This window comes from Prunus avium, chromosome 1 (assembly GCF_965620075.1).
Source record: "Prunus avium chromosome 1, drPruAviu1.hap1.1, whole genome shotgun sequence".
Lineage (NCBI taxonomy): Eukaryota > Viridiplantae > Streptophyta > Magnoliopsida > Rosales > Rosaceae > Prunus > Prunus avium.
The window spans coordinates 5,766,570-5,781,831 of NC_142284.1; the positions used below are offsets into that span (position 1 = coordinate 5,766,570).

General features: G+C 36.3%; 2 protein-coding genes across 4 annotated transcripts; both read left to right on the forward strand.

The window, feature by feature from the left end:
• Positions 1-208: 208 nt before the first annotated feature.
• On the forward strand, positions 209-4,609 carry LOC110758459 (protein CHLOROPLAST IMPORT APPARATUS 2-like). 2 transcript variants are annotated; one of them, XM_021960329.2, is made up of 3 exons: positions 211-2,240; positions 3,130-3,285; positions 4,179-4,609. In XM_021960329.2, the coding sequence occupies exons 1-3, from the start codon at positions 1,134-1,136 to the stop codon at positions 4,233-4,235; spliced, it is 1,320 nt and encodes a 439-aa protein (XP_021816021.2). In that variant the 5' UTR covers positions 211-1,133; the 3' UTR covers positions 4,236-4,609. The 2 variants fall into 2 exon arrangements, with proteins under 2 accessions (XP_021816022.2, XP_021816021.2); XM_021960330.2 differs by lacking the exon at positions 4,179-4,609 and having other exon boundaries at positions 209-2,240; positions 3,135-3,283.
• A 2,930-nt stretch (positions 4,610-7,539) lies between these two features.
• EMB2191 (Cytidine/deoxycytidylate deaminase family protein) lies at positions 7,540-12,582 on the forward strand. Of its 2 annotated transcripts, XM_088254445.1 has the most exons (12): positions 7,540-7,686; positions 7,814-7,864; positions 7,999-8,025; positions 8,182-8,280; positions 9,245-9,334; positions 9,905-9,942; positions 10,310-10,376; positions 10,888-11,047; positions 11,144-11,240; positions 11,820-11,923; positions 12,154-12,203; positions 12,365-12,582. In XM_088254445.1, exons 5-11 carry the CDS (start codon positions 9,269-9,271, stop codon positions 12,195-12,197), a joined length of 576 nt encoding a protein of 191 aa, XP_088110571.1. In that variant the 5' UTR covers positions 7,540-7,686; positions 7,814-7,864; positions 7,999-8,025; positions 8,182-8,280; positions 9,245-9,268; the 3' UTR covers positions 12,198-12,203; positions 12,365-12,582. The 2 variants fall into 2 exon arrangements, with proteins under 2 accessions (XP_088110571.1, XP_021815874.1); XM_021960182.2 differs by lacking the exon at positions 7,999-8,025.
• The last annotated feature ends 2,680 nt before the right edge of the window (positions 12,583-15,262 follow it).

Below are 15,262 nucleotides of genomic sequence, written 5' to 3' on the forward strand. Positions count from 1 at the left end.
GAAAATAATTATTTCCTCACAAAATGAATTTAAAAATATGAAGAAGGGGCAGCAAAAGCAGGAGAACAAGGGCAATATAGTAAAATAAGCAAGATAAAATGATTGAAGTGGTGAAAAAGAGAGAAATAAAACAAAAAAAGGCAGAAAAAGAAAAACGGTCCCACAGCCAGAACTGCTGAAACTGGAGTATTGTCTCTTCCCCTGTCTCATCTCCATCACTCATACATAGGCACTTCTCAGTCTCTCAGTCCCCTCTGGAGAGAGAGAGAGAGAGACGGAGAGAGAAAGAGAGGATCTGTGTCTCTTCATATGCTACTTGTAGTATTTACAGGCTTCCCAACGGTTCTTTCCTCCTTTTATTTGGTTTGCCTCGTGACCTTCTCTGCAAAAACACCACCTCCTCTCTCTCCTTTTTTTTTGGTAACAATCCTCCTCTCTCTCCTTCACTCTCTATCCCTCTGTTTTATGCTGAATTTTCACAGTATAATATACACTTCTTTGGTTCCTTTATTGGGTAACTTTCCTTTCTGAGATATTTCCATTCCTTCTTGCCCAATATCCGGTTACTTCCCTTTGAGTATCTGGTTTCTTTCTAGGGTTTTGGGATACTCTGTTTTTTAAAGAGAAACAGTTGTGAGAGGAAATAGGAACTTATTCTAATTCTTATGCATATCTCTGGGGTTTGCTTTCTTGGTTTTTTTTAAAACCTTTCCACAAGTGTCCCATGAAGTTTTGATTCCTTGTTCCAATTTGTAATTTCAGCAAAAAAAGACCCATTTCTCAAGGGTTCTGGTGTGTTCCCCTTTCTATTTTATTCCCAAAACTGCTTGGCCTTTTCCTACTATTCATTTCAAGCCAATACTTTTGTTTCTTCTACTTTTAGGGTTTAGGGTTTTGCACCTTTTTAATTTCTGTCTTCTTTTCGGCAAAGATTTTGGCTTTTTTAGTCTTCCAAGTCTACTTGTTGAGCAGCCACAGCTCGAATTCAGTCTGAATTTCGGGTTTTACTTTAGTTCGTCAGCTCTATGAGTTCATCTCCTCTGTTTCTTCTGGGCATTAACTCAACAACTACCTGAATTTTGGGGTTTTTCAATTCAATTCCTCTGCTTTCTGTTCCTCGAAATCATCCACAAATGTCTTCGTGTTTCAGCGGCGGCGGAAGAACCTATGCATTTGAGCTTGACATAGTCAAATCCCCATCCACATCAACCCGAACCTCCACATCTTCTCCTTCTTCAACTCTCTCAGAATCAAGCAACTCAGGCCTCGCAATCTCAACTCGAAAGCCCCGAACCCCTCGAAAACGCCCCAACCAGACTTACAATGAAGCGGCCGCATTGCTCTCCACAGCTTACCCCAACATCTTCTCCACCAAAAACTTCAGAAATCCTCGGAAATTCACCAAGCCCCACGACTCGTTCTTGGACCAATCTGCAGAATTGCTCTTGCCCTTCAGAGTCATCGACGACGGAAGCTCCGGTTTCTTAATCGGCGAGCCAATCGGAGAAAAACCCAGTTCTCAGTTCGAGCCCAAAGCCCTGAATTCGTTCGAAAAGATGTGCCAGAGTCCAGGGGAATTCGATTCCCAGGCGAATTGTAATTCCAATTCCAATTCTATGGAGATGTGTGAAAGCTACCATCACCAAGATGAAGACTTTGACGCCGAGTCGATTCTCGACGAGGAGATTGAAGAGGGGATTGACAGCATCATGGGAAGTATGAGCGTGAACATGGATTCAGTCGACGAGTCTAACAATGGCGGCGGTGGCGGCAGCGGGCAAATGAATTCGAACCCGAATCCAAATTCCTCGAATTCTTGTTACGGGTATCCGATGGGGTTGGGATTTGGCGGGAAATTCGAATTCGGGTTCGGGTTAAGAAGAGGGGGAGTGAGACCATTGAGGCATGTTGATGATGGGAATTGGTGGAGCTTCCCCACCGTCGATGTTCTTGAAATCTCTCCCAGATTCAACAAATCTCAGTCTTCTTCTACCCCAGCTTCGGCTTCGGTGGCCTCGGCCGGGAAGAAGAAGAAAAAGAAAGTGGAAAAACTATCGGTTTTGGAAGCGAAAGCCGCCGCGGAATTGCCGCCCAAGGAGGCGAATCCGATTCCGAAGGCCGAGGAGCCTGGGCTGATGCTGAAATTGGACTACGAAGACGTTTTGAATGCCTGGTCGGACAAAGCGTCGCCGTTTTCGGAGGAAATGCCGGGATCTGATGTGCCCGGAAACGACGTTTCTGTATGTTTCTCATCTCTCGCCGGGAAATCAAATTCCAGTAAAAAATAAACGTTGTTCAAAGTGTGAAGCTTGAAAAAAACGAGTTGCTCTGTTTTTTTTCAGTTAGGCCAGTAAAGTCGGTGCGCCTTTAAGTACTTTATTCTGCGTTTTAATGAGAGTAGAGAACTCAGTTTTCTATTGGTGCTTTTTCTATTTTTCTCTTTTTTGCATTAATTTCATTTTGCCACCAATCTCACAATTTCTCTTCTTCTTCTTCTTCTTTTTTTTTTTTTTCTTTTTTCAAAAGCACAAAGTTTTTTTTTACTTCTGCTTTTGGTGTTTATAAAATTAATTATAATGGCTCTAACTTTTTAAAAAAAAAGAATTGAGTTAGTTGTCATGTCTTAAAATCCCACTTTTAATTTCCAAAAATTTGAAGGTGTAAAAGTTCGTTTAGTGTCATTCTGCTTACGTCAGATGTATTTTGTGTGTGTTTCTGAATATGCTAATAATGAGAACCGAAAAAAACACTTGCCTATGTTTCACTTAAAAAAAAACATTTCCCCATCAATGAATTTTAAAAAAAAGATTATTTCTCACTGCATTGCCGTAATTGTACCAATTCCGCTGCTTTGCCGTAATGTCAAAATACTTATTACTCTAAAAACAAACAAGAATATTCTTTTTTATTAGTATATTTACTCTTTTTTTTTTTTTTTTTAATGAGACTCTATAGGAGGCGGTATCAGTCCTTTTCTAGGTCGGTATAGTTGCTCAATCTATTGGGACAATCCAGAATGAATGTATGAGAAAATGACAGAATTGTCCTTTTTAAATTTCATAAGAGAGTGTGTGTGGTGCATATTGTCACTGAATGATTTTGTTGATAATTTGGTTTCGTTTGGGGCAGGCCAGGCTGGCGCAGATTGATTTATTCTCGGACGCCGGAGGACTGAGAGAGGCTAGCGTGCTACGCTACAAGGAAAAACGGCGTACACGCCTCTTCTCTAAGAAGATCAGGTACCAAGTCAGAAAAGTCAACGCGGATCGACGGCCCAGAATGAAGGTACTTCTTTTTCTAAAACATTCTTGGTCGTTGATTTTTTTATCTTTTTATCTTTTACGTGAGTTATTCGTCGTTGATGAAGCCAATTTTTAAAATATATATGGAATATCAAGGATTTATGTCTCTATTTTTTAAAAAAAAAGTGTTATAAATTTCTCATTGTTGAGTCCAAATAAATAAAAATAATAATAATGGCATGATGGGTGTGATAATTTCCATTACAACACAAGTCACATGATAAAACTACTTTAATTTATTTTCCTCCTATTTACGTCTTCTCCTTTTCTTCTTTTTCTTTTTTGTCCCTCAATATCTCTCTATTTACTAGCTTGTTTTTGTTCTTTGGTTAAAATTTACTAGCTAGTGTGAATAATCCAAGTTTTTGTGCTTTTTAATAAATCTAATTCTAAAGCTCAAAATTGCGAAATTTTTTTCATACGGAAAAGAAAAACATTATAAGGAAAAAACTCTAGGGCACCCAACAACTAAAATAGTCCCAATTACAAGCTCACCGAGAATGAAACTAAATTTACACCCCCATCATTTTATTCAGGGATGGATCCAGAATTTGAAAACTGGGTGGGCTAAATTTACCTTACATACAAATATTTTAACAAGATACAAAACTCGACGGTACAAATGAATTTCATTGATAAAACAAAATACCCCAGTGAGGAGTACATATAAATAGAAAATAGTAAAATAAAAAAGACTACCATTAAATTGACGTAAGGTAATATTTAAAGGAGATAAAATCAAAACATTTGTGAATTCTTGGATATTGAGATTCTTATACATAAAATTCCACTAACAAGGAAAAGTTCAATTGAAACTTTAAGTAGAAGAACTTGTTCCTTGTCTAACTCAGATTGGTCTTCCTTGTTTCGTTTCAGGGACGATTTGTTAGAAGGCCTCATTCTAGCACCAATGGTCAAGACAAAAGGAAATAGCATAAATGCTTGTTTTGGATTGTGGCCATCACACTTCTGGTCTCTTTTCCCCTTTTTCATTTTCTTGTATTAATTTCTTCTTTTATTTTTATATTTCTCTCACACTAAGAAGCCAAAGAGATGGAGACTAGTTAAGTAAAGAAGGGGAGCATGGAGAATCACCAACAACTTTTAGTCTAGGTTCTCGTTTTTATACATGTATATCTCTCTCTTTTTTTTTTCTTCTTCTTCTAGTCTTACAAAGATACCTAAGTTTCTACTTGGTTCTAAAGTCATGCATACCTTTTGATAGGTCAAGAGTTTTTGTTGTTGGAGGCAAAAGTAGCACATAAATGAAGTTATGTTACTTGAAATTCAAGTGGGTTGTTTTCTTCTGTATTAGGGTTTAGCTTTTTGAACGCTTATTTATTTTTTAGAGTTTAACATATAGGCCCATATATGGGGCCTAAATTATAAATAAACCCTATAATTCTTCAATTATAGGGAAAAATCCAATTGATTTTTCAATGGGGTCAAATACACCATACAAATGCCACCGAAGTTAGTGTCTCTTAAAGGATACTAATGGTATTTTTTAGAGTTTAACATTTAGGCCCATAAATGGAGCCTAAATTATAAATAAACCCTATAATACTTCAATTATAGGGAAAAACTCAATTAATTTTTCAATGAAATCAAATATACCATACAAGCCTTTAAAAGCTTTAAAATTACAACACTACCACCGAAGTTTGTGTCTCTTAAAATCATTTGCAAGGACAGTAATGGTATTTTACACCTCATTTAATTTTAAAAATAGGACATCAGGCCCTTTTTTGTGTTTTTTTTTCTTCACTTTATAGGTCGTAGATTTTTATATATAAAATCAATGCAAGAAATGGAATTTTTCTTAAATATCTATTTATTTATTTTATTGGGAAATTGGGATCTTGTCTTTTTTTTTTATATATATGCATCATCAAAGGCTTTCTCCATTACGGAGTCCAATAGTGCGGAGTCATTACGGACTTCTATTATTGACCGTCTGTTGATTTGTATGCTGTAGATTTAAAACATGAATATGAGAACTCGTTTTCATATCCAGCAATACCAATGGTTTTCAGTCTTTACATCCGAGCCAAAAATTCTTGTGCTTCTTAGAACCCCATGTGGTCATGGTATAAATGTTCCAAAGAAAATTTAAGAGAGGGTTTTTTTTTTTTAATCTATTTTTTCTCTTCCAAATGTTATTCCTTTCTTGGACAAATATACATGAATGATTTCAATATGCCATTTTTTTGATTTATGCTTTTGAGTGATTTCAATTTGTAAAATTTCAAACTAAACCTATGCCAATTAAGCAAAAAATAATAATAGTGGCACAATAATAGGTGGTGGACGACATCATAACTTTGATGATAGTGTCAACACATCGGTGGCACTATAGCAGGTGGGGATTAGGGAGGTTGGGGTTAGGGTTTGAAGAGATAATAATAGAAATTGTGGGTTTTGGGGGTGATTATCGGATGGGCTTTGAGGGGTGCGGGAAAGCTGAAGGAAAACCTTCATTTATTTAAAAATGACTTGGCTCAAAACGACGTCTTTTTGGCCAAGTCATTTTAAAAAAAAAATAATTGAGCCAAAACAACGTCATTTTGCTTAGTGAGTTTTTGTATAGGCTTTAATCACATCAATGCCCCCTTAAACTACCATCAAATTTCACATTGCCCTTAAAATGGCCCACTTAACCCCCCCCCCTCGCGACCGTGATTTGGTGACCTACTTTGCCCCATTCTGTCAACTCCATCCAAAATTTTATTATATCCGATGACGTGGTATGGGCTTTTTGATAATTTCATCCATGTGGCCCCTTAAAAATAATTTAAAGAAAATTTTATAAGAGCCTAAATTAAAATATAAAATAAAAGCCAACAACCACCATCTTCTCCACATCGCACCACGGGAGCATTTTTGCTCACCACTTTAACCATAGGTGTACCCTCACCACCCTCCTCAATACTTGACACGTGTCCATAGACATAACTATGATTCTATAAATACAAAGCAAAAGTTAACTATGGTTATGTCTATGGACACGTGTCAAGCATTGAGGAGAGTGGTGAGGGTACACCTATGGTTAAAGTGGTGAGCAAAAATGCACCCATCGCACCACCACTCCTGTCAGCAAACCTAGCAACACTAGCCTACCCCAAATTCAAGCCCTATCACCTTCGCAATCTAATCTCCAACATCGACACCGAACTTCAAAAACAAGCAAGAATCAAGGGGCATATAATCCAGATCTGCTGCCCCTCAATCTCTCTTTTTTTTTACTTTTCTTCATAACCTCTCAATCTCCTCTTTTGGACTATGTTGAGGGAGCCTACGTTGTTGAGTTGTGGGGGTGGGCCACCTGTGATGGGAAAAAGAGATAGAGAGGAAGGGATGGTGCTGCCCCTTCTCTCTTCTTCCACTCCCCTTAATTGACATGACATGCTAATCTCGTAAAAGGAGACAACATACAAATGAGGTTTTTTGCTTTTGGTTTTTGGATATTCATGGGTTTTGATCCATTTGTTGTGTGGTGAATTGGTTGTGTGTATGGACTGTGAATGATTGGATCTAGTGGGGGATGGCGGTTGCCAGGTTTGTAGGGGGAATTGTGGCAGATTGGTGCGTGTTGAGGTGTGGTCTGCCATGGGCGGGTTGCAGGTGGGGATGAAGTTCAATTTGAGGGTGGCATGGGCAGCGTGGGAAAGATTGGGGGAGATAGTGGTTGTAGGGAAGAAGGTACTTGGGGCCGCGAAATTAATTTCTTACTATTTTTTTTATATAAAATTTTTGTTTCTTTTTTCTTTTGGCTTTATGAATTTGTTTTTATTTTTTTCGAATTTGTTTGATTAGTTTATTGCTTATGTGGAGTCCACATAAGCATAAAATAGTCCACGTGTACAAAACTACTAAAACACGTCTGTCACATCATTAAATTTAAAAGAGTTTTAAATGGTGTTGTGAGTCTTTTTTTAAAAATAAATAGTATAGCCGATCGGCTATACTAATATGTTTCAATAGTATAGCCGCCTCGATATACTGTTTTGACACACGGCGCTGGATCGCTTCTTGGACGCTAGATGGGTCCTCCATTTTTTTGGCCCGCAAATAGTAAACCCGCCGAGTATAGCCACGCGGCTATACGAATTTTTGTAAAAATAAAAAATAGTATAGCCGCGCGGCTATACGCCCAAGAGAGAGCGGGCCGGGAGGAGGATGGGCCACTTTAGTTTGAGGGGGGTAAGCGGGCTTGGTAGTTTGAGGGGAGTAAGCGGGCTTGGTAGTTTTAGAGGGCAATGTGAGATTTGACCGTTGGTGTAATTAAGCCTTAAAAAAATTGAAGCGCAGTACGCTGCTTCGTCCTCAGGCAAAAACATCGAGCAGTTGGAAGGCAGTCCATAGGGTCGCACCACCGGTTCAGGTAGACCTCCAAGCCTATTTCCATGGCTTTTTTAGGGTCGTTTGACCCCAGTGACCCCAGTGTGGTTCCGTCTCTGCTTCTACACCTCGAATCCACTAACCTGTGTTTCTCTCTTCCACCACAACAGCTTCTCTTGCATGTGCTTTCGTCCCCGGCAATATCTTAGCTGCTCCTCCAGGTTAGAATATTTTTATCATAGCTGCTCCTCTTCGTTTTTTTATCTTGCTTTCTGATATACCGCTGGGTATTTTCCATTTTGCTTATACAAAGTTTTCTAATTCTCTTTATGGTATGGGATTGCTTACTAAAAAGATTTGGGTTTCGCTGGAAATGACGAAGGTAGGAATCGAGAAAATAGAAAGCACTGATGTATGAGTTGTATGGATTTGGCTAGTGATTGGTCTTTGTTTTATGGTTTTGGCTAAGTCTTTTTTTATATCAAAAGTTGATCTATAATTCAGGTTTGACTAATTGGATCTTTATTCCTACAATTAGTTTTGCAGTAAAAGAGGAAGAAATAGAGACTGAAAAACAAACCCAACGCATTTGACAGAGACAAAAAGAGCGTTAACCGCTGTCCTCACTGCTGCCAAAGTAAGTCTTAAAGTAATTTTCTTTTATTTTTATTTAAAAAAGAAAAGCTTTAGATAGTTTAATCCAATTCTTCAAATGGGTTCTGAGAATTTTGTGTGTTATGAGGTTGAAGAGCGTTGAAAATGGTTGAAAACATTTTGGGTGTTTGGTGTTGAGGTTGTTGATTGAGAGAGAGCATGCACCCAACACCCTTCTGGAGAAAAACAAGAAAGAATGTCACTTTGCATTTATGTTCTAGTTTTATTGGTGATTTTTCATGTTATTTTTGCATATAACACATATAACATGCACATTTCATGCATGTAATGTAATCTTAGAGTCTGAGGAGGAGGCAAGCCTCCATCTCCTCAATATCTGTGGTTAAAATTACTCCTGAATCAACTTGCAAAATTTCCCAGCACATGAGTTATTGTGCTTCCCCATTTGGGGAAAATTTGATTATATTAATATATCATGAATATGTTTTGAGATAGATTTGGCAATTGGTTGCTAGGAGGCTAACCAAGAAGCTTTTAAGGGACCATCCATGGTTGTCCCAAACTAGTGCTCCATTTTTATCCTTTTGTACTAAGTGGGGTTACTGGTAATGTTATGTCTCCTTTTCTGAAGGAATTCACACGCATTCACCCTCTTGTGAGCCACTAGCCCGAACCCAAAATCTTCACCTTAGTCGGACCTTTTTGTTCCCAAATCGCTTCAGCTGGATCAAAGGCTGGTAGATCCGAATTATCAACTAAAATTCTCTGAAATAAGATTTTTATGAGAAATCCCCTGAATGTTCCAGCTTCTAATGCCTCAAATTCTTATTACCCCTTGTAATTGGTGACAAATTAGGCTTGAGAGAGCCCGAGTATGCAATTTGGCGTATTTCAAGCCAAACTAAAGTTTATTCTGTAGTTACACTAGAATTGTCTCTCCTTTTGTGCTATTATCTTCTAACTGCTTGTATGTTTTGCCTTTTCAGTCTTCCCCTGTGTATTTTTCATAGATGGCATCTCTCGGGGAAGAGTACCCTGATGATACTCGTACATTTATGCTTCTTGCTATAGAACAGGTAATTCCGAGGCTTCCTACTTGCAGGCTGCAATATTAAATTAGTGTTTGATTGTAATAGAAAGGACTAAATTTATGATAGATACATACCATAAACATCCTGACCTATGGCATGGTAGAGGCTTATAAACTGTGGGAGGTGATTTGGCTTCAATTTCCAGGATTTTAAGTTGTGATAATATTGTGTTCCTTACAAATACCCAAATTTGATGGATCAATGATGGACTGGCCTGGTGATGTTAGTAATTTTTTATCTGCCAATGCCATTCACTGAGATTTCTTTACATTTCTGAACCAAAATGAGTGCCAAGTTGGCTTTTGTTTCCCCCCTTTTATAGTAGGATTGAGTCCGGTGTTTGTTGTTTATCTTTGTCCATTTGTGTTATCATTAGTTCCAATCATCTAACAGAATTTTGGATAGTGTTTGTTGCAGCACTATGCATCATGTAGATTCAACTGCTGTGCACACACTATCTTTACTTTATTATTTTTCATTGTCATTTTGGGTGCTTAAATTTGCTACCCTTGCAGGTATATAACTTTTATATTTGGTCTTGCTTTCTTGTTGTAGGCAAAGGTGGCTATGGACTGCCTCGAAGTTCCGGTTGGGTAAGATTTCTGGTAATTGTATAATTGTCCTGGTTTTAAGAGTCTTTATTTATTTGGGTTTTATACTCACCTTTTTTGGCCTTTTCCTTTAATCATATAACATCTGGAAATGTTCAGCTTTACCTTGTTCCCAAGTACATAGTTTAGTGCAAAATATTATTTTCTTCTGCTTTTTGAAATCATGCCTGTCACTCGTAATTTAAGTATCATATGCCTATCTTATGATTTGATCCTATCACATTATTGAAACCCTATTGATCACATCATTGAAATTTCCTACAATATGCTTGAAATTTGCTTCTTTTGTTAGAAGTCAAGAGGGTGACTATGTCAGCGCATCTTCTAATCAATAAATTTGATTGATCAGCTGTGTGATTGTTGAAGATGGCAAGGTCATAGCATCTGGAAGAAATCGAACAACTGAGACACGAAATGTAAATTTACCATTGGTTCCTCTCTCTTTTTTCTTTCCTTGGTTCTTGTTGGTAACTTTATCTATATAAGCAATTGTTCCTGTGTATTTGAATTTTTGAGGCTTCTCATTTAACGATTAGCCACGCCCCTCTAGTTTGCTTCATAAGGATAATTGCTCGCATTTCAATTGCATCTTTCTCCGAAATACAGTTTTCCTTGGAACCACATAAAAAAGATGGGGTCCAGTTTGTGCATTTTCTCCGTGATCTTAATTATTTTTTGTGGGATGACTGAGGCTAATTCAACTAATTGGAGCTCGACCGTAAGTTATATGTGATTATCATTAAGAACGTAATGCATTCTTTAGGGTTTTCTTGTAAGTATTTTTCTTCTTAAATTATTATAATAATTTATAAGATGTGATCTCTGTTTGGCACTTCTTTGCTTTGTTTTATGTCCAGGAAGTCTGCTTCATATGTAAGCCTTTGGAAATTTAGTTTCTAGTTTAATGTGCTTGCCATAAAAATGCAGGCTACAAGGCATGCAGAGATGGAAGCCATTGATACTCTTCTTGAGCAGTGGAGAGAAAAGAGGCTTTCACAGTCAGAAGTTGCCAAAACTTTTTCAAAATGTAAACTCTATGTTACATGTGAGCCATGTATAATGTGTGCAGCGGCTTTATCATTCATTGGTATGCCCCTTTTCTTAAAATTTTGTTAATAAATTTCGACACTTTTTTCTCTTTCCTCTTGTCACTAATATAGGTGACTCTTCTTCCCTTCTTTAGGAATAAAGGAAGTATTTTATGGCTGTGCCAATGATAAATTTGGCGGGTGTGGATCAATATTATCATTGCACTCAAGTAGCTCTGAGCCAGTCATTAGGTTTCTTTCTGAACCCAACCTCACAACAAGAGTTAATTGATTTTTTGCGGTGCCTTCACTAGTCATTACTTTTTTACAAATTGTTTCCTTGACACACACTCACTCACACACCGAGATTCATGGACAGAATACATTTTATCCCTATGTGCACATAATTGCATCTACAATTTAATATGACAAATTATGAAATACTTTTACCAAAGATGGTGTGTTTAGGATGCCTGATGAAATCTTTTCATCTTTGAGATTATGCTGATTTTTGTTGTAGGAATGTGCTGATGAGAATAGTTCAGGCATATTTGTGTAAATACACTGTCTGTAAATGGAATTTTTAAGTGCCTTTAGCAATGATAGAAAACCACACAAGTTATAGTCTTCTCGACACTGCATTCTCTGAGTGTTTCAAATATTTTTTTTTACCTGTTATGTGTGTCATTGCTGTGTTTGTGCGGTATACTCTAAACGAAAATTACTAATGCAGTATAATGTTCTTTCTCTGATCGTATTCAACATAATTGTTGCATCACGCCATTCATGTGGTGGGGCTTTCTCAGTTTTTACTTTCCCTCTGTTGTATAGTGGTGGAGCTCCCCGAGGTAAAGGTTTCAAATGCAATGGAGGGATAATGGCATCAGAAGCAGTCTCTCTTTTTCGTAGTTTTTACGAGCAGGGAAATCCTAATGGTATCTAGTTTATTCATGATTTAAGTTTTTTTGTACATCATGCCTCATTAGGGAATTGTTAATTTGTTTTAGTTTGTTAACTCCTTTTCTCATTGAGGGATTCCAATAGCGTGTAGAAAAATTCATGTTATGCTGACCGCCTTTGTTAGTTGTTAACATACATTTGTTGCTTAGAATTTTCATTTTCTAGCTGAAGTATTTAATTGATTGTATTCTTTGGTTTCTTTCAGCTCCAAAGCCTCATAGGCCTCTTGCTCAACAGGCAACACAATGAACAATGGTGAGGCTGAGTCTGTTGAAGTTCATTTCTCTTTGTATTTGATTGTTTGCTTGCTTTTCAGTTTTTGCTATCTTCAATTTATCACCTTCCTTTTCTTTTCTTTCTTTTTTCCCCGTTTCAGTCTGCTTAACCTAATCAAAATTATTAATTTGGTTTAACAGTTCAAATAAAGTTCTGGACCTTATGAAGGTTTGCACAAGCCTGAGCTCAATACTTCAGGATTTCGAAACGGAAAGTGAATGGAAACTTTGAGAGAAGTTCAGAAAATATTCGTCTCTCTTCAAACTTTTTTTTCTTCCATTAATTATGTGTTCGTTAACTGTATTGTATGATACAACTTTCTTCAATGTCAAGATAGTCATAGTTTACTCACTGCTAATTAATACGAGCCATCTCATGGAAACATATGAAGAGACATCAAACACAAGCAAAATCTGAAGCTGCAACACATCATCGAAAGTTTCAACAAAGAGAAGAATTCTTTTGTTTAATTGAAGTACATATGAAGTTTACTCTGAAGTTAATCTGATCAAATATAATGATATACATGGTTTTACTCAAGGGACTTCCATCACATGTTATTCTTCCTCACCTTGAGAGGTAAATATAAGGTTACATTGTGAATACAATAAGAAATATAATTCATTTTTATTACCCAAGAATAAGTCAGCTATAAAAAGTAGTAGGAAAGGAAAAACCAAAAACTATATTAATTGCTTATGCCAACACTCCCTTTCAAGTTCGCTAGATACTGCATTGATAAGAGTATCATCCTTCGATCTTCGCAAATATATAAAGTCAAGAAATAGTTCCTCAAAGGTCATATGTCTTAAACAAATCCTTATTGTTCTACATGAAAAGTCTTGACGTGATTCTTTTACGTATAGCCGTGCGGCTAGACTTTTTAAATTTTTAAGGATAGTATGCGCGGCTATACTATTTTTAATTTTTAATTATAAGTATAGCGGCACGGCTATACGTTTTAAGTATATTCGAATATTTAAATACTATAGCCGTGCTGCGATACTGTATTTTTTATTTTATTTTTGGGTATAGCCGCGCGGCTATACGCTGTAATATTTTTAAGTGTAGTATAGCCGCTCGGCTATACTGTTATATTCTGCTTGCACTGTAGTTGGGTTCAGCATTAGCTTAGCTGCGTTACCATTAATCCCATTGTTATTAGCATTAGTCTACTATTCATACTAATTTCATAGACATCCATAATCTCTCTCTCTCTCTCTCTCTCTCTCTCTCGTTTTGTATTTTTGTTACTTAGGGGTTGAATGCAAAACCATGATTTATAGGTTAACCCATGCTTTTGTAGTTTAACGAAATCAAATATAAGATTATTTATTGTTGTCTACATATTGTAATAACAATAATTTTCCAAACTCATGTCAAGACTTTTCATGTAAAACAATAAGGATTTGCTTAAGACATATGACTTTTGAGGAACTATTTCTTGACTTTATATATTTGCGAAGATCGAAAGATGATACTTTTATCGATGCAGTATCTAGCGAACTTGAAAGGGAGTGTTGGCATAAGCAATTAATATAGTTTTTCTGGTTTGGAATTAATATAGTTTTTGGTTTTTCCTTTCCTACTACTTTTTATAGCTGACTTATTCTTAGGTAATAAAAATTAATTATATTTCTTATTGTATACACAATGTAACCTTATATTTACCTCTCAAGGAGAGGAAGAATAACATGTGATGGAAGTCCTTTGAGGAAAACCATGTATATCATTATATTTTATCAAAGAAATGCTACCCAGGTTCCATAAGGAGTCCTTGCATCACTTCAACATTTAATGGAACATGACCATAGAAAACCGCCGACATGAAATTTGTAGTTAGTGCTACAACATTGACTGTAAGCTGAAACTGCATAAACTTGATAGTATTTGCATGTACTTCGCCCCCATTTAAAAGTCTAAATCCATTAAAACAATTCCAATGTTATATAATGATCATCATTAACTATTTTCAATTAACAACAAAACTTAAAAAAATTTCGTTCAAGCATATGACAAGATTATGTTGGGATCTATCTTACAAAAACAAACCACAGATTATCTATCAATTGGGCCTTTGGACACAAGTTATTATTTATTAATCAATCTAATAGACTTTCTCGAATGCTAATAGTGGCATGCTCGCATCTCACACAATTTCTTGACGTATTGCTACAACCAGAGCTATTTAGGGTAAACAATAATTGGTTTAACAACATGATCATGCATGTCAATCTCTTTTTACTCTTATTAGGCATGGTCACGCTTGATGTGCAAGATCTTATGCTTTTATAGAGGATAACTTTGTTGCCGGTCATTTGATTAAGTTTAGCCCCATTGTAGAATTAAATTATTATGTTCTTGATACGTCTACAACCAGTTTTCTTTTTTAGGCTGGAAAATAGTGTTAAGGTGACTCAGCCCAGAGGTTTTACACGAAAATTCAATTTAGTCACTAAGAAAAAAAATTTAGCAAAATTGGTCACTGTGTTTCCCAGAGTTTACAATTTATAGACATTCCATTATCTTTCGTTAAATGCAGTTTTTATTTTTAGTTTTCTAGGAAGCTTGTTCAATCTTGTTCCTCTATTATATTTTGGTGCTCTATATTGAAGTGTGAATCGATTAAGTGAGAGCCCTATTGCGACTTTGAATGGCAATAATGAAACGTAATCAAGGTGATAGGGCATCAAAATATATTGGTAAATTGTTTATTTCATTTTAATTTGGTTTAGCTTTTTTATTTTCCTTATACTTCACAATTTTGATTTCAACCCAAGATTTCCCTCAATTTATTCAACCCTAATAGCACAATATACCACAACTAGTTGAGTTAGAAAGAGAAGATTGAATGTGCTTCCTAAGGAAATAAAAATAAAAAACTGTACTTGACGGAAGATAATAAAATGTCTATAAATTGTAAACTCTAGGAAATATAATGACCAATTTGGCTAATTCTTTTTATAAGTGACCAAATTGAATTTTAATGTAAAACCCAGTGACCAAAAAAGTATTTAACCCTTTATAATATTTTACTT

Coding starts and splice junctions, on each gene's coding strand:
- LOC110758459 (XM_021960329.2), top strand. CDS start 1,134: ATGTCTTCGTGTTTCAGCGGCGGCGGAAGAACCTATGCATTTGAGCTT. Junction 2,241..3,129: donor TGCCCGGAAACGACGTTTCT/GTATGTTTCTCA, acceptor CGTTTGGGGCAG/GCCAGGCTGGCGCAGATTGA. Junction 3,286..4,178: donor ATCGACGGCCCAGAATGAAG/GTACTTCTTTTT, acceptor GTTTCGTTTCAG/GGACGATTTGTTAGAAGGCC.
- EMB2191 (XM_088254445.1), top strand. CDS start 9,269: ATGGCATCTCTCGGGGAAGAGTACCCTGATGATACTCGTACATTTATG. Junction 10,377..10,887: donor GAACAACTGAGACACGAAAT/GTAAATTTACCA, acceptor ATAAAAATGCAG/GCTACAAGGCATGCAGAGAT. Junction 11,924..12,153: donor CGAGCAGGGAAATCCTAATG/GTATCTAGTTTA, acceptor GGTTTCTTTCAG/CTCCAAAGCCTCATAGGCCT.